The sequence below is a fragment of the Pseudorca crassidens genome, chromosome 16 (genome assembly GCF_039906515.1).
Source record: "Pseudorca crassidens isolate mPseCra1 chromosome 16, mPseCra1.hap1, whole genome shotgun sequence".
NCBI lineage: Eukaryota > Metazoa > Chordata > Mammalia > Artiodactyla > Delphinidae > Pseudorca > Pseudorca crassidens.
This window is the reverse complement of record NC_090311.1, coordinates 32,319,539-32,338,817: the sequence shown is the minus strand read 5'-3', so window position 1 is coordinate 32,338,817 and position 19,279 is coordinate 32,319,539. Positions and strand designations below refer to the sequence as shown.

The following is a 19,279-nucleotide window of genomic DNA, read 5'->3' as shown; positions in this document are numbered from 1 at the left end:
TTGCGGGTCCCGCGCGGCGCGGGAACTGGGGGCGGAAAGACGGCCCTTCGCCTGAAGCGTCTTGAGGCCGGAGACTAGGCAAAGAAAGCTCGAGAGGCAGAGGCTCCTCCCCACACTGTTGTGTTGTTTACGGTTTGCATTGTGCTGGCTAAGAGGCCGGAACCCGGGCAAGCACGTGGCCGCTGGCCCTGAATGGAACCAGGGTGCGCCGTCTGCGTGCCCACCAACTTCCGCGCCCCAACACTTGCCGCCGCACCCTCTAAATTTTAGACACTGAAGGGGTTGTGTAGTGATATCTCATTTTGTTTTACTTCTATTTTCTCGGTGAATAATGATATTTGGCTTCTTTTCATGTGTTGATTGGCCATTCGTATGTGTTCACTGATAGTGTTTGCTCAAAGTCCTATTTTTTATTGAGTTTGCTTTATTTAATTATTGCAGTTCTTTAGTATGCAATCCGTTTGTCATGTCTCAGTGTTGCACATGTTTACTCCCGGTTTGTGTCATTTTCTTTCTTTTTTTGGTTTCTAAGAATGTCCTTCAATGAGCAGAAGTTTAAAAAAAAAACATAGTTTAAAATTTTTATGAAGTCCAGTTTATCGATTATTTCTCTTATGAGTTGGGCTTTTGTGTCATATTTATTTTCCAGCACATGCTATCAAATATTTATGCTTTTCTTTTTCAAGTTTTATACTTTTAGCGTTTATATTTAGCTCTATGATCCATTTAAAGTTCATTTTTACTTATGGAGTGAAGTAATGGTCATATTTCATTTCTTTTCTTTATGGTTAATCTACTTGTCCCAGCACCATTTGCTGAAAATATACCTGCTTTTAAAATCTTAAAGTAACATTTTCCAGTATTATTTGTTTAAAAATATGCAAGGCAATAATTTTAAAAACAAAATTATAGACCTTAAATACGATAAACTTAAGGGGTGCAATTACCCCCAATTTTGAATTTAAAAGGTTTTAAAATTTAAATAGTATTTAAACGTACAATGGATATATATATATATAATATATGAAATACATATGAAATTGTGTATATATCTATATTGTAACTACCTGTCTGTCTGTCATCTATCACACTTAACACCTAAATACTTCAGTATGTATCTTCTAAGAACAAATGAACAAGGACTTTATCTACATAACAATAAAAGCATTCACACTAAAGGAATTATCATCTATATAATATTTTTTTCTGATATATATATACTATAATTACATTTTCTCAATTATCCTAAAATACCTTGTGTAGCTTTTTTTGAGGGGGCATCTAGTGTCCAATCAAGGAACAAGTATTTAATTTGATTATCCGCCCCTTTACTCCCCTGTTATCAAGAACAGTTCCTTTTCCTATGTTTATTTCATTTTAATACACTGACAATTTCGAAGAGTCCAGGACAATTGTCATGTTAAACATTCCTCAGTCTGGCTTTATGTGATTGTTTTCTTGAGATTAGATTCCAGTTGTGTGTATTTGACAAGAAAATTACTTAGGTGATGTTGTGTATGTCCCACTGCATCACATTTCGGCTGAAGACGTGTAATGTCAGCTTATCCCATTATGGGTGATGCTAAGGTGATCACTTATTAAGGAGAAATCTGCCATATCTCTCCATTGCTGAGGTTCTGTTTTCATAGGTAATTAATTAAAAATCTATGGCATGGTACTTTAAGACCTTGTGAATATACTGTTTCCCAAATCATTCATCCAACAGTTTTAGCATTAATTGATGATCTTTACTTGAATTGTTGAAAAATGAGAATTTTTCTAATTTTATCATCTGTTTTTTTAAATCTAGAATTCATCCATAACGAAGTGTTCCCCCACATTTTAAAATTAAGAGAAACAAATTTCATCCCAAAGATAAATGCTCAGTAGTTGTTAGTGTACTTGTTGATATTATCTAAGAAGTCACTTTTCCTCATGGGAAAATTTTCTTTCTTACTGTGGTAAAATAAGTATAACATAAAAATGACCATTTTAGCTATTTTAAAGTGTACAATTCAGTGAAATTTAGTACATTCACAGTGTTGTGCAACCATAGCTACTATCTAGTTCCAGAACATTTTCATCACTGCAAAAGGAAATCCACCACCCGTTAAGCAGTCATTGCCCATTCCTCACTCCTTACAGCCCCCGACAGCCACTAATCTGTCTCTGTATGGATTTGCCAGATGCCATTTTTGATCAGATCAGACCTCTATTTTAAAAAGCCCTATAAACAGATTCCAAATACATCTGACTTTTCAAGAGCCCTCAGAGGCTTCCATTTTAAACTATGATCCACAAATGAGATGTAAGAAAGCTGAAATGATGAAATAGAGTCAAGGGTGGGATACAGACAGCAGTGTGCAAACGTTGTGATAAGTAAAGGGGATTCAGAGATCTAGCACCCAAGTAACCAAGTACACAGTACTTCAAATGCTATTGAAGGCCACTTTAGTAACATCACTGCCACTGGTCTTAAACTCATCCCTGTTTATTACTTGGTCTGTCTGTCTGGAATTGCTGCTGCCCTTCTTTGGACCTGGGACTTCTCATGTCTAGATCAAAAAATGGGACTAAATGACTTGTAACATTTCTACCGCTCCACGACCTCTTTATAATTCATTTATCTTCATCTTTCATTCCAGGGCACGACTATAGTAACATTGCTGAGTTCTGTGCTACATGATGACAAAGAATTCCCCAACCCAGAGGTGTTTGACCCAGTCCACTTCCTGGATGAGAGTGGCAACTTTAAGAAGAGTGACTACTTCATGGCTTTCTCAGCAGGTATTAAAAATTAATTTCCTTAGGTACTTAGGGAACAAGACACCTTTCTGGAATTGGTTGGAACTTAATGATGCCCACTCTGGAACTAAGAATCTGTGACCCTTTTTCCTTGGAGTTCAGGGACATCTATTTGTTGTGAAGCCTGTTATTTTGTGAACAATCAGTTGGGTGTGTATTCAGAGTAACATTTTTGGGGTTTGGTTTTGTTTTTCTAAAATCGTTCTTGAGGCAGGTGTGGTATATATGAGAGTGCATCACAGTGGGCATCAGAAAATCTCAGTTTAAATCCTGGTTTTATTAATTATGAGCTATGTGACACTGGACATTTCTTTTTACCCAGAATCTTCCTTTCACTCATTTGAAAAATACAAAATTACAGTCTCTACCTTCCAATGTTTATTTTGGTGGGGTAGATGTGGAGTTTCAAGGAAAGAGTCATGTACATTTACTTATATAATTACTTTATCTTTGGTCATTCAAGATGTTTGAATTAAGTTAGTGTTAACCATGAATTCCAAGAATGTAGATCTGGTTGAAATCAAGCGGTGTTTATTGGGGGTTTGTTAGGACTATAGCCCAGGAGACACAGATCCAAGAAGCACTTAAATTGTGTTCTTCCAGACTAAAATGGGGAAATTTATAAAGGCAGAAAACCACAAGGGCACATAACTTTTTGTCAAGAATTAGAATTGTAGATGACAATATGTAAGGATGCTTGTAAGCAAGAATTGGTTGGGGTTCGAAATGGTTACATAGTTGTGAAGGGGGAGGGGAACTTTGAACATACAAAATTGTAGCAAGCACCTGTTAGCATATATTGTTTTGAAAATGGCTGGTGGAGTCCTTGAGTTTGACACAGTTGGGAATTCAAGTTCTCAGTGATGCAGGAACATATCTAAACACATCCACAATGAGTATGTGGCTTCATTTTAGGTGTCTGAACCATAGTTATTCCATTCTGATTTTTAAAGGATCTTAAATATGTCATCATTAACTATATTATGTATAGGCAAATGTAATATTAATACAGTACATTAAAATATTTAAAAACCTTTCATTTTTAAGGACAAAGTGTCCTAGTATTAGATATAACATTAAAAGATAAACATTAAAAAACAAAATAAAAAATCTTAAAATTTGTATAGAAACACATAAGACCCCAAATAGCCAAAGCAGTCTTGGGGGTAAAACAGAACTGGAGGAATCAGACTCCCTGACTTCAGACTATACTACAAAGCTATAGTAATCAAGACAATATGGTACTGGCACAAAAACAAATATAGATCAGTGGAACAGGATAGAAAGCCCAGAGATAAACTCACGCACCTATGGTCAACTAATCTATGACAAAGGAGGCAAGAATATACAATGGAGAAAAGACAGTCTCTTCAGTAAGTGGTGCTGGGAAAACTGGACAGCTGCATGTAAAAGAATGAAATTAGAACACTTCCTAACACCATACACAAAAATAAACTCAAAATGGATTAGAGACCTAAATGTAAGACCGGACACTATAAAACTCTTAGAGAAAAACATAGGAAGAACACTCTTTGACATAAATCACAGCTAGATCTTTTTTGATCCACCTCCTAGAGTCATGGAAATAAAAACAAAATTAAACAAATGGAACCTGATGAAACTTAAAAGCTTTTGCAAAGCAGACTACAAACAAGATGAAAAGGCAACCTTCGGAATGGGAGAAAATATTTGCAAACAAATCAACGGACAAAGGATTAATCTCCAAAATATATAAACAGCTCATGCAACTCAATATTAAAAAAAAAAAATCCAGTAAAAAAATGGGCAGAAGACCTAAATAGACATTTCTCCAAAGAAGACATACAGGGCTTCCCTGGTGGCGCAGTGGTTGAGAGTCCACCTGCCGAGGGGGGGGACACGAGTTCGTGCGAAGATCCCACATGCCACGGAGCGGCTAGGCCCGTGAGCCATGGCCGCTGAGCCTGTGCTCCACAACAGTGAGAGGCCCGCATACTGCAAAAAAAAAAAAAAAAAAAAAAAAGACATACAGATGGCCAAGAAGCACATGAAAAGCTGCTCAACATCACTAATTATTAGAGAAATGCAAATCAAAAATACTATGAGGTATCACCTCACACCAGTTAGAATGGACATTATCAGAAAATCTACAAATAACAAATGCTGGAGAGGATGTGGAGAAAAAGGAACCCTCTTGCACGGTTGGTGGGAATGTAAATTGATAGAATCACTATTGAGAACTGTATGGAGGTTCCTTAAAAAACTAAATATAGGGAGCTTCCCTGGTGGCGCAGTGGTTGAGAGTCTGCCTGCCGATGCAGGGGACGCGGGTTCGTGCCCCGGTCCGGGAAGATGCCACGGAATGGCTGGGCCCGTGAGCCATGGCCGCTGGGCCTGCGCGTCTGGAGCCTGTGCTCCGCAACGGGAGAGGCCGCAACAGTGAGAGGCCTGCGTACAGCAAAAAAAAAAAAAAAAAAAACTAAATATAGTATTACCGTATGACCCAGCAATCCCACTACTGGGCATATACCCAGAGAAAACCATAATTCAAAAAGACACATGCACCCCAATGTTCATTGCAGCACTGTTTACAATAGCCAGGACATGGAAGCAACCTAAGTGTCCCTCAACAGATGAATGGATAAAGAAGATGTGGCACATATATACAATGGAATATTACTCAGCCATAAAAAGGAACGAAATTGGGTCATTTGTAGAGACGTGGATGAATCTAGAGACTGTCATACAGAGTGAAGTAAGTCAGAGAGAAACAAATATCGTATATTAACGCAAATACGTGGAACCTAGAAAAATGGTACAGATGAACCAGTTTGCAGGGCAGAAATTGAGACACAGATGTAGAGAACAAACGTATGGACACTAAGGGGGGAAGTGGGGGAGGGGTGGGGTGGTGGTGTGATGAATTGGGAGATTGGGATTGACATATATACACTAATATGTATAAAATGGATAAGTAATAAGAACCTGCTGTATAAAATAAAATTCAAAGAAAAAAAAGTAATAAGTACTTTTTGTTGATCATTTGGTTTGTTGACCATTTTGATTTCCTGCATCATGAAGATGTTCAGGGTTTTTTTATTCCTATATTTATGTTTTCTTTTTTTTAATGGATTCATAGGAATTTTTCTACATTCAGGATATAAATTTTTTGTTCATTTATCAGTATTGTAGTGGTCTCTCCCATCCTGTGTCATTTTATTTTGTTTTGTTTCTTAAAAAAAACAAAATAAAAAAAGGCATAGAATACACCGATTGGCCTCAGAGTCATAAATCCCCAACTGGTCATTGTTTGAATCCAGAGTTATAAGCCTTTTTTCGGCCTCAAATTATTTATTTCAATGGTTCTCAATCCTGGCTGCGCAGTGGGACTCCCCTCTCCCCTTTTCTAAAAAATTATCAATACCTCGACCCAATCCCAGTACAGTTAAACCAGAATCTCCAGAGTGTCCTTGGACACAGAGAAAACAAGACTAAAAGTTTATTTTTATCAGTGGGGCAAGGTCTACTCAGAATGGGAGTGCAAAGTGGCTGTACTTGATTGGTCTGTTTCTATCAGAGAGGCACAAGCTGAATTAGCAGGGACTGTTATAAAAGCTTTAGATTCCAGGCTCCCAGCTGTCTGAGTAAGAGGAGAAGGTTTCTGTGGATCCGGCTGTGCTCTGTCTCTCCTGTCTGCTTCTCCTGTCACTCTGGAAACAGAGCTCTGGGAAAGGGCAGCTCCCTCCTGGCCCCCACTCCTCCCCCAATTCCTGGAAATATCCTTAGATATTAGATGTTAAGGACATCAGCAAATCCTTAACCAATGTAAGTAGGTTTTATGCTTCTTCACTGTCTTGCAAACGGTAAGTAAATTAATCCCAATGATGAAACTAATACATATTGTCATGGGCACACTGTCAAAACAGGCCAGCGTGAGGTAAATTACTTCCTATAAATTTTGACCTTTTTCTTGCCTTTTCAGGCCTGTCATTGTCATAAATAGATGAGCAAAGTAATGTGTTTTGTGAGTAGAGAAACATTTAGGTGTTTGTATGGTAGAATCAAAATAATAAAGTGTCAAAAGCTTGTAGTGTTTCTTCCCTTCTTTGTTTCACAGCCATTTGCTATGATTTGGCACTGAAGGTAAGTGGTAGGTGAAGTGTTTTGAGATTCGAAATTTTCTTCCAGAAGTCATATACTATATAAGCTGTGTGTTTTGTTCAGATGGCCATGAAAAGAGAACTTTTCTGAAGAAGGGCATTGTGCCTGATGTTAAGGAAGTAGCTTGGGATCAGGACCAGCATGAGTGAATGAAAGAAAGTAGTCATCAGTCAGGGTCCAACTGATGGTAATGGTGTTCATTTGGATTCTGCAAGGAGCTGCTGTCTGTAGCCTATGAATGCTGCAGGATGGAAGACACTCTTCTTCCATGAGATGCTGCACGTCCTGGCACTGCCTGTATGATGCCTGCTTTCTTTCTGTGTTAGTAATACCAGCAGATCTCAAACTAGGCTGGGCATTGAAATTATTTGAATTTATTTTTTATAATATAGATTCTAGTATTCATCATAGGGCTACAGAATCAGAATTCTAATGACTGCTCTACAGGTGATTCTGAAGCAGTCAGCTGGCTGTTGGTCCAGAGGTGGGCATTGAGGATCGGTACAATTCTCAAGGATCAGAGGGTGAATACGAAGAGCTTCAAATCTGAATCCTCTATATAGTAGCCCTGGGATGCTGGAAATGGAACAGAATTCCTTAACCTCAGTTTCCTTATTTATAAGTGGGGCAAATAAACCTGCTGAAGGTGCTGATATGAGGATGAATTGTAATCTGTGTACCAACTACTCGGGCCATTGCCTGACACATCAGTGGTAGCTATAAGTGGTAGCTATAACAATCACCATAATAGTTATGTAATAAATACAGAAATATTTTAGGCTACATGTGGCAGAATAAAAACATAATAGGATGATAATATATTCCGCGTCAGGCACAATATATTGACTTTTGCTATTACATGTATGGCCATTCCCAACTCTCAAAAGTCTGTGGCCCTGTGTTCACTGTGTATTTTGGAATGAAGCCAACGGTGGTCTTGCGTGGATATGAAGCATGAAGGAAGCTCTGATTGATCTGGGAGAGGAGTTTTCTAGAAGAGGCAGCGTCCCAATGCTTGAAAGAGCTACTAAGGGACATGGTAGGTGTGCATGAGCACATGTTCAGCATTGATAATGGGTGGGGGTGGAGAGGATAAAAACAGGAATTTGAAGAGCCCCCAGCAGAGCTTGGTTCACCTGAAAGGCCGCCAAGTGTCAGCTCACTCCTCCTTCCCAAGCACCTCCCCCCTAGTTTCTGTTTCCCCTCCCGGTAGGAATCATGTTTAACAATGGGAAAATATGGGAGGAGACCCCGGCGCTTCTCCCTCATGACCCTGCGGAATTTCGGGATGGAGAAGAGGAGCATTGAGGACCGAGTTCAAGAGGAAGCCCACTGCCTTGTGGAGGAGTTGAGAAAAACCAACAGTGGGTGATGCTATGCTCTGTCACTCTGACCTTAACAGTTGGCTCTCTTCTCCAGTGACGTCCTTGGAAACATTACAGGGGTGGCCACATCTTTCATAGGGGTCATGGTTGTCACCCCTCAGATGGAGGAGGGAGGATGTGGAACACAGACAGCCAAGGGAACTTTTGTGTATCTATGCTTGTTGTGTGTGTACACCAATGATGGGGCACACAGTGTGGGTATAAATGTGTTTTAATCATACTCTATCCTGAATTTTGTGTTCAATTCAGAAATCACAAAGAATAGTTTAAAGTCATTTCCTGAAAGAGTTCTAGAACAATGTTTTTCCTGTAGCATTAATGTGGCTTATCTATTCCAGAGCATTTCACCAGGGAATACTTGTTAATTGAACAGGGTGGGAATGACCCTTGTGCAGCATGAAACAAGTGACACGTGTGTTCCCTTAATTGGACTATATTTATATTTTCAACCTCACAGAGATGTCTGAGAGTTACTTCCAGGGCCCAGGCCTACAATTCTGGCAAATAGCAATGACATCTAAGGGTTTTAATCATTTAGGTGTATCTTATTGCATTTCTTCTCAATTATGATTTCTCTGTAAATGCAGCACTATTTTAAAAATACCTTTACTGTATATTTACCTTTACCACTGAGCATTTTCCATTGTAATTTTCCTGTTTCTAGCTGTGGCCTTTCCTTTTCCATTAGAGAAGTCTCTTTAACATTTCTTGTAAACTGGTTTGGTGGTGCTGAAGTCTTTTAGCTTTTGCTTGTCTTTAAAATTTCTGATGTCTTTATCAAATCTGAATGAGAGCCTTGCTGGGTAGAGTATTCTTGGTTGTCAGTTTTTTCTTTTTTCTTTTTTTTTTTTTGCGGTACGTCCCCTGCATCGGCAGGTGGACTCTCAACCACTGCGCCACCAGGGAAGCCCGTCAGTTTTTTCTCTTCATCACTTTTTTTCTTTTTAACTTTAAATTTATCATGCCGCTTTCTTCTTGCCTGCAGTTTCTGTTGAAAAGTCAACTAATAGTGTTATGGGAGTTCCCTTGTGTGTAACTTGTTACTTTTCCCTTGCTGCTTTTAATCTTCTCTCTTTATGTTTAATTTTTGACATTTTAATTACAATGTATCTTGGTTTGTTCCTCTTTGGGTTGACCTGTTCAGGACTCTGTGCTTCCTGGACTTGGATGTCTGTTACTGATCCCAGGTTAGGGAAGTTTTCAGCTATCATGTCTTCAAATATGTTCTCTGCCCCTTTATCTCTCTCTTCTTCTTCTGGAACTGCTATAATGTGAGTGTTAGTATGATTGTTGGTGTCAGAGATCTCTTAAACTGTCTTCATTTCTTTTCATTCTTTTTTCTGTTCATTGTCAGTGATTTCTACTACTTTGTCTTCCACCTCACTGATCCATTCCTCTCTTTCATTTAGTCTATTCTTGATTCTTTCTAGTGTATTTTTCATGTCATTTATTATATTCTTCATCTCTGTTTGGTTGTTCTTTATATTTTCCAACTCTTTGTTAAAAACTACTAACTTCTTGCTCTGTGTATCCATTCTTCTCCCAAGTTCTTTGATCATCTTAACAATCATTACCCTGAACTCTTTCTTGAGTAGATTACATATACTCTACTGCACTTAGTTCTTCTTCTGTGGTTTTATCTTTTTCCATCATTTGGAACATGTTCTTCTGTCACCTCATTTTTTCTAACTTGCTGTTTTTATTTCTATGTATCTGCTAGGTTGGTTATAGTTCCTGACCTTGGAGAAATGGCCTTTTGTGGGAGATGTCCAGTGTGTCCCAGCAGCACACTCCCCTCTCATCATTGGAGCTGTATTCCTCAGGATTTCCCCCTATGTGGGCTGTGTTGGTCCTTCTGTTGTGGTGGGCTGAGTACTGTAGGCAACCTGGTAGGCTTGGTTGGCCCTAGTCAGGTTATTCCCACAGCTGGTATGGGACCACTGATAGGTGGGGCTGGTTCCTGACAGAGCAGGCTGTGGGTTCTGGGGTGTCCAGAAGCTTGTGTTGGCCTGCTGTTTGTCAGGGCTGGGGCCCAGCGAGTCCCGGGGCACATGCTGGCCTTTTGATGGGTGGGTTGGGTGTGCAGTCTGCAGGACTATCATTGTTCTGGGGCTGGGCGTCTTGCCCTCTGCTGGGCGAGGCTGGTGCTGGACCTAGCGTAGGCTAACTGGTGGGCAGGTCTGAGGTCCAGTAAGTCTCGGTTGGTGCTGGCCTGCTAATGGTTGGGCTGGATTTGCAGATTGTGGGCCTGTGGTGGTCCTGTGACTGGTGTCCACTCATGGTACGTGAGGCTGGTCCCAAGGCTAGGGCAGGCTTACTGGTTGACAAGGCAGGGGCCCAGCTGGTCCCAGGGCTAGCCTACTGCTATGTGGACTGGGTCTGCCTGCTGTGGGGCTGTCATTCTCCTGGGGTTCTTACCTACCTGCTGGTGGGTGAGGCTTGTCCTGAGGCTGAGACCAGTACAAAACATGATGATTAGTGATGTTGACCATCTTTTCATGTACCTGTTGATCATTTTTATTTCTTCTTTTTTTAAGTGAACACAAGATAAAGATATTATTTAATTCATTAATGAGGAAATCTGTTACAACCTGTTGTAATAAGGTGTTACTATCTGTTCAAGGGAGAAGGGTAAAAAAGTACAGACTTACTTAGAGTAGAGGAATGTTGACATGAATGTGCAAATGAAGACAGAACTAGCTGGGAAAGTCAATTGAACCTCTACTGGACAGAACAGAGCTTGTATGTCTATAGGCAAGAATTATTTTGTACTGCTATTAGGCATTGATAATTTACAAATTATTACAGACATCTCCAATAAAATCACAGTCAGATAAAGCACAGGGGTGAGGTATAGTATAGTTTTCTGCTGGAGCACACATTTTCCCTGCACTGTAGCTGTAACTACACCTACATATCCAGGTTAAAAAAAAAAAATCGACTTTCTTGAAAGGATGTGATTTACACTCAATATTTCCCCCTCAGCTTTACTGAGATACAGTTGGTATACAACATTGTGTTAGTATAAGATATACAACTTATTGATTTGACATGCTCAGATATTGCAATATGATTACCATCATAGCATTGTCTAACAGCTCCATCAGACTACATAATTACCATTTCTTTGGGAAACATTTAAGATCTACTCCCTTAGCAACTTGCAGGTATATTATACAGTAATGTTAATTGAAATCACAGTTCTGCACATTAGCTCGCCAGAATTTATTCATAATCTAACTGGAAGTTTGTACTTTTTGACCAATATCTCCCCATTTCCCACACTCGCCAGCCCCTGGAAACCACCCTTCTACTCTTTGTTTCTTTGAGTTTGGCTTTTTTAGATTCCACATTTAAGTTAAATCATATGGTTGGTATTTGTCTTTTTCTATGTGACGCATTTCACTCAGCATAATGCCCTCAAGAGCCATCCATGTCATTGCAAATGCAAGGATTCCCTCCTTTCTCATGGCTGAGTAATGTTCCATTGTGTGTGTGTATATATTTGACCCTTGAACAGCATGGGTTTGAAATGTGTAGGTCCACTTATATGCGGATTTAAAAAAATAAATATGTAGTACAGTACTACACGTTCTGTGGTTGGTTGAATCATCAGATGTGAAATTGTGGATATGGAAGACTGACTGTAAAGTTATGCATGGATTTTTGCCTGTGCAGGGGGTCCATGCCCCTAACTCCCATATTGTTCATGAATCAAATGGATATAAGTGAAAAACATTCATCTGTTTGTCAGTGGAAATAATAATAGGAATAGAAAATGATTTTATTTGAGCCAAACTGAGAATTACAGCCTGGGAGACACAGATTCAAGAAGCAGTTGAATTGAGTTCTGCCAGACTACAAAATGGGGGAGATTTATAAAGGCAAAACCCACAAAATACGTGGGTTGTTTGTCAAGAACTATAATTGAAGGTGACAAGAAGTAGGGATTCTTGTTAAGGAGGTATTGGTTTGGGTCTGAAATGGTTGCACAGTTACAAGGGAGACCTTGAGACCATAAGGTTGCAGGTGGCAGCTGTCAGCAGATATTTTGTAGAGAATGGTTGGTGGTGTCCTTGAGTCTGATACACTTCGGAAAATTCATGTTCTCAGTAATGCAGGAATGTGTCTGAAACCACGTCCACCATGGCCACCCAGCCAGCCCCATTTTGAATGCCTGAACCACAGTTAGTCCATTTTAATTTATAAATGCATTCTCTTCTTTAATGGTTAAAGCAGATGTACAATGCATGTTTAAGGCCACAAAACAGGCTGTTCTAGACAGCATAAAATCTAAGCCATATCATGTATAAGCCAGAATGACTTCTCCATACCTCAGTATGTGAAAATTTCTTCCATCATGTTATGGACAGATAGGTTGTTTCCACATGTTGGATATTGTGAATAATGCTGCAGTAAACGTGAGAGCACAGGAATCTCTTTGATATCCAGTTTTCATTTCCTTCAGATATATACCCAGAAGTAGGAATCCTGGATAATACGGTAGTTCTATTTTTAATATGTGGAGGCACCTCCATACTGTGTTACAAATTGGCTGTTTACATTCACACCAGTTTACATTCACACCAACAGTGCACAAGTGTTCTTTTTTCTCCACATCCTATCCAACATTTGTTATCTTTTTACTTTTTGATGACAGTCATTCTAACAGGTGTGAGGTGATGTCTCATTGTGGTTTTGATTTGCATTTCCCTGATGATTAGTGATTTTGAGCACTTTTTTTAATGTACATGTTGGCCATCTGTATGTCTTTGGAAAAATGTCTGTTCAGTTCCTCTGCCTGTTTTTAACCAGATTATTTTTTCCTATTAAGTTGTAATGGTTTCTTTAAATAAATATTTTTGATATTAACCTCTTATCAGATATATGATTTGCAAACATTTCCTCTCCGTTTGTAGGTTGCCATTTCATTTTGTTGATCATTTTGTCTTGCTCGCAGAAAAGCTTTTTAGTTTGATATAGTCCCCTTGTTTATTTTTGCTTTTATTGCTTGTGCTTTTGTTATATTTAAAAAAAAAAATCATTGCCAAGACCAATGTCAAGAAGTCTTTTCCCTGAGTTTTCTTCTTGGAGTTTTATTGTTTCAGGTCATACATTTAAGTCTCTAATCCATTTAGAGTTGACGTTTCTGAGTGCTGTAAGATAGGGGTCCTGTTTCATTCTTTTACTTTTGGACGTCCAGTTTTCCCAACACCACTTATTGAAGAGACTATCCTTTCCCCAATGAGTATTCTTGACTCCCTTGTCAAATATTAGTTGATAGTATATGTGTGGGTTTATTTCTGGGCTTTCAGTTCTGTTCATTGGTCTATATGTCTGTTTTTATGCCAGTATACTACTGTGTTGACTTCCTTTTTTAGCTTTGTGATATAATTTGAAGACAGAAAATTTAATACATTCAGCTTCTTTCTTCATTCTCAGGACTTCTTTGGGTATTTGGGGTCGTCCATATAAATATTAGGATTGTTTTTTATATTTCTTTAAAAAATGCCGTTAGAATTTTGGTGGAAATTGTATTGAATCTATAGATGTCTTTGGGTAATAAGGACATATTAACAATACTAAGATTGATCTGTAAACAGTATGTATCTTTCCATTTATTTGTGCCTTCTTTATTTCATCAATGTCTTGTGAAAGAACATTGTACAGAGCTTTCTCTTGTTTTTCTTTTGCATTCTTTTTTAATATTTTTTTCCATTATGGTTTACCACAGGATATTCAGTATAGTTCCCTGTGCTATACGTTAGGACCTTGTTGTTTATCCATTCTAAATGTAATAGTTTGCATCTACCAACCCCAAACTCCCAGTCCATCCCTCTCCCTCACTCCCTCCCCCTTGGCAACCACAAGTCTGTTCTCTGTGTCTTTGAATCTGTTTCTGTTTTGTAGATAGGTTCATTTGTACCATATTTCAGATTCCCCATATAAGTGATATCATATGATATTTGTCTTTCTCTTTCTGACTTACTTCACTTAGTATGAAAATCTCTAGTTGCATCCATGTTGCTGCAAATGGCATTATTTCGTTCTATTTTTTACGGCTGAGTAGTATTCCATTGTATATATCTACCACATCGTCTTGAGCTTTTCCTTCCTTGGTTAAATTTATTCCTAAGTATTCTATTGTTTTTGTTGCTGTTTAAAATGGGATTAATTTCCTTAATTTTTTCCATAGAGCTTGTTGATAGTCTATAGAAACACAGATGATTCTTGTATATTGATTTTTGTATCCTGCACCTTTACTGAGTTCATTGATTAGTTCTATCAATTTTTAGTTGAGTCTTTAGGGTTTTGTGCATGTGCGAACAGACTTTTTTCTTTTCCTTTGGATACCTTTTATTTATTTTTCTTGTGTGATTGCTCTGGCTAGGACTTCCAGTACTATGTTTAATAGGAGTGATAAGAGTGGGCACAATCATATTGTTTCTTTTTTTTTTTTAATTTTTAAAAATTTTTATTTATTTATTTATTTATTTTTGGCTGCGTTGGGTCTTTGTTGATGCACATGGGCTTTCTCTAGTTTTGGCGAGCGGGAGCTACTCTTCATTGCGGTGCGCGAGCCTCTCATTGCAGTGGATTGTCTTGTGGAGCACGGGTTCTAGGCGCGCGGGCTTCAGTAGTTGTGGCTCACGGGCTCTAGAGCGCAGGTTCAGCGGTTGTGGTGCACAAGCTTAGTTGCACTGCGGCATGTGGGATCTTCCCAGACCAGGGATCCCTGTGTCCCCTGCATTGGCAGGCAGATTCTTATCCACTGAGCCACTAGGGAAGCCCAATCATATTGTTTCTGATCTTGGGGTAAAAGCTTCCAACTGTTCAACTGTGAGTATGATGTTAGCTGTGGGCTTGTCGTATATGGCTTTTACTGTGTTGAGTAAAGTACTATAGAAGTGCTTTTATCATGAAAGAATTTCGAATTTTGTCAGATGTTTTTTCCTGCATCTATTGAGATGATCATATGAGTTTTACTCTTCATTCTTTTAATGTAGTGAATCACATTTATTGATTTATGTAAGTTCAAAAGATTTTGAGAAGGATTGGCAATACTTGCCGATCCTTAAGTGTTTGTAGAATCACCAGTGAAACCATCTGATTCTGGACTTTTTTTTGTTGTTAGGATTTTTTATTACTGATTTGACAACCTTATCATTATTGGTTAGTCAGATTTTCTATTTCTTCATGAATCAATCCTAACAGGTTGTGCGTTTCTAGAAATGTATTCATTTCTTGTAGGTTATCCAATTTGTTGGTAGATAATTGTTCATAGTAGCCTCTTCTTTTTTTTTTTTTTATTTCGCTGGTATTGGCTTTAACATCTCTTCTTCTTATTTTATTTATTGCATCTTCTCTCTTTTCTTCTTAGTTAGTCTAGCTAAAGTTTTGTCGATTTTGTCTTTTAACTTCTATATTAGAAGTAATAGTGGTTTATTCACCACCTCTACATTGTGACAGTATTCTGGATTTGTCTATATATTTACCTATGTCAGCTACCTTTATACTTTCATATGCTTTTTTGTTGCTGCTCACTGTTCTGTTGTTTCAATGTTATGGAATTCTTTTAGCTTTTCTTATAAGACATGTCTAGTGGCAATTAATTCCCTCAGCTTTTGTATATTTGGGAAAGTGTTTATTTGTCTTTTATTTTTAAAGAATTGTTTTGCCAGATTGTTGGCAGCTTTTTTCTTTCTGCATTTTGAATATATCATCCCATTGCTTTCTTTTTTTTTAATATTTATTTTATTTATTTGGTTGCACCAGGTCTTAGTTGCTGCAGGTGGGCTCCTTGGTCGTGGCTCACAGGCTCCTTAGTTGTGGCATGTGAACTCTTAGTTGCGGCATGCACATAGGATCTAGTTCCCTGACCAGGGATCGAACCTGGGCCTCCTGCATTGGGAGCGTGGAGTCTTAACCACTGCGCCACCAGGGAAGTCCCCCATTGCTTCCTGGCCTGCAGTGGTTTTGCTTAGAAGACTATTGTTAGTCTTATGATTGTTCTTTTGTATGTGACAAGTCACTTGTTTTGCTGCTACCAAAATTCTCTCCTTGTCTTTGATTTTGACAATTTGAGTATAATGTATCTCAGAGTGGATTTCTTTAGTTCATCCTAGTTAGAGTGTGTTGGCCTTATAGAATCTGAGTGATAAATTTTCACCCAGATACGGGAAGTTTTTGCCATTATTTCTTCAAATAAGCTTTCTCTCTTTTCCCATAATGTGTATATTGATCCACTTGTTGATGTCCCGTAAGTCCCTTAGGGGTGCCCACACTCATCACTATTATTCAACATAGTTTTGGAAGTTTTGGCCGCAGCAATCAGAGAAGGAAAAGAAATAAAAGAAATCCAAATTGGAAAAGAAGAAGTAAAGCTGTCACTGTTTGCAGGTGAGATGATACTATACATAGAGAATCCTAAAGATGCTACCAGAAAACTACTAGAGCTAATCAATGAATTAGTAAAGTAGCAGGATACAAAATTAATGCACAGAAATATCTTGCATTCCTATACACCAACAACGAAAATTCAGAAAGAGAAATTAAGGAAACACTCCCATTTACCATTGCAACAAAAAGAACAAAATACCTAGGAATAAACCTACCTAAGGAAGCAAAAGACCTGTATGCAGAAAACTATGACTCTGATGAAAGAAATCAAAGATGATGCAAACAGATGGAAAGATATACCATGTTCTTGGATTGGAAGAATCAACACTGAAAATGACTATACTACCCAACTCAACCTACAGATTCAATGCAATCCCTATCAAATTACCAATGGCATTTTTCACAGAACTAGAACAAGAAATTTTACAGTTTGTATGGAGACACAAAAGACCCCAAATAGCCAAAGCAATCTTGAGAAAGAAAAACGGAGCTGGAGGAATCAGGTTTCCAGACTTCAGACTATACTACAAAGCTACAGTAATCAAGACAGTATGGTACTGGCACAAAAACAGAAAAATAGATCAATGGAACAGTATAGAATGCCCAGAGATAAACCCACGCACCTATGGTCAACTAATCTATGACAAAGGAGGCAAGGATCTACAACGGAGAAAAGACAGTCTCTTCAGTAAGTGGTGCTGGGAAAACTGGACAGCTACATGTAAAAGAATGAAATTAGAACACTCCCTGACACCATACAAAAAATAAACTCAAAATGGATTAAAGACCAAATGTAAGGCTGGACAGTATAAAACTCTTAGAGGAAAACCTAGGAAGAACACTCTTTGACATAAATCACAGCAAGATGTTTTTTGACCCACCTCCTAGACTAATGGAAATAAAAACAAAAATAAACAAATGGGACCTAATGAAACTTAAAAGCTTTTGCACAGCAAAGGAAACTATAAACAAGATGAAAAGACAATCCTCAGAATGGGAGAAAATATTTACAAACGAATCAACAAAGGATTAATCTCCAAAGTATATAAACATCTGATGCAGCTCAATATTAAAAAAACAAACAACCCAATTAAAAATGGGCAGAAGATCTAAATGGACATTTCTCCAAGGAAGACACACAGATGGCCAAGAGACACATGAAAAGCTTCTCAACATCACTAATTATTACAGAAATGCAAATCAAAACTACAATGAGGTATCACCTCATAGCAGTTAGAATGAGCATCATCAGAAAATCTACAAACAACAAATGGTGGAGAGGGTGTGGAGAAAAGGGAACCCTCTTGCACTGTTGGTGGGAATGTAAATTGATACAGCCACTATGGAGAACAGTATGGAGGTTCCTTAAAAAACTAAAAATAGAATTACCATATGACCCAGCAATCCCACTACTGGGCATATACCTAGAGAAAACCGTAATTCAAAAAGAGACATGCACCCCAGTGTTCATTGCAGCACTGTTTGCAATAGCCAGGTCATGGAAGCAACCTAAATGCGTGTTGACAGACGAACGGATAATGAAGATGTGGTACATACATACAATGGAACATTACTCAGCCATAAAAAGGAACGAAATTGGGTCATTTGCAGAGACGTGGATGGACCTAGAGACTGTCATACAGAGTGAAGTAAGTCAGAAAGAGAAAAACAAATATCGTATATTAACACATATATGTGGAATCTAGAAAAATGGTACAGATGAACCGGCAGAAATAGAGACACAGTTGTAAAGAACAAACGTACGGACACCAAGGCGGGAAAGCGGGGGGTGGGAGGGGTGGGGGGGATGAATTGGGAGATTGGGATTGACATGTATACACTAATATGTATAATATGGATAACTAATAAGAACCTGCTGTATAAAAAAATAAAATTAAATATATATATATATAAGGGAATAATTTTGAAAACAAAATTATACCTTTTATCTGATAGAACTAGGGGATGGAATTTTCCCCCAGTTTTGTATTTTAAAAAATGTAAATCTAGGGACTTCCCTGGCGGTCCAGTGGTTAAGACGTCACCTTTCAGTGCAGGGGATGCAGGTTCAGTCCCTGGTTGGGGAGCTAAGATCCCACATGCCTCACAGCCAAAAATCCAAAACATAAAACAGAAGCAATATTGTAACAAATTCAATAAAGACTTTAAAAATTGTCCACATCAAAAAAGATCTTTAAAAAATTTAAATCTAAATAACTTTCAAAAATGTATATATTTTAAATGTGTGTGTATGAAAGTGTGTTGAAATCTATGTCTGTCCCTCAGTTCATCATATGTATGTCCCAAGAACAAAGATTTTCTCATTCATAACAGTAATAATATTTGTGCTCAGGAGTTACTGTTGATACAATATCGTCTAATACACAACCTATATTTAAATTTTTCCAACTTTCCTAGAATATCTTTTATAGCCTTTTCTCTTTGCAATTCAGTCTCCAGTGAAGGAACAAGCATATCATTTGGTTATCTTTTCCCTTTGGTCTCCTGTAATCAAGAACAGTTCTCTTTGTTTCTTTATTTCTTTTCAG

At 38.2% G+C, this 19,279-nt stretch overlaps 1 protein-coding gene and 1 pseudogene across 1 annotated transcript in view; both read left to right on the top strand.

Moving 5' to 3' along the window:
• LOC137208452 (cytochrome P450 2C18-like) overlaps nt 1-19,279 on the top strand; it is a 77,389-nt gene that overhangs the window by 51,803 nt on the left and 6,307 nt on the right. Inside the window, 1 exon segment of the mRNA XM_067708887.1 lies at nt 2,646-2,787. Within this exon segment, the coding sequence (XP_067564988.1) occupies nt 2,646-2,787 (142 nt within the window).
• On the top strand, nt 3,698-8,317 carry LOC137209471 (cytochrome P450 2C9-like; annotated as a pseudogene).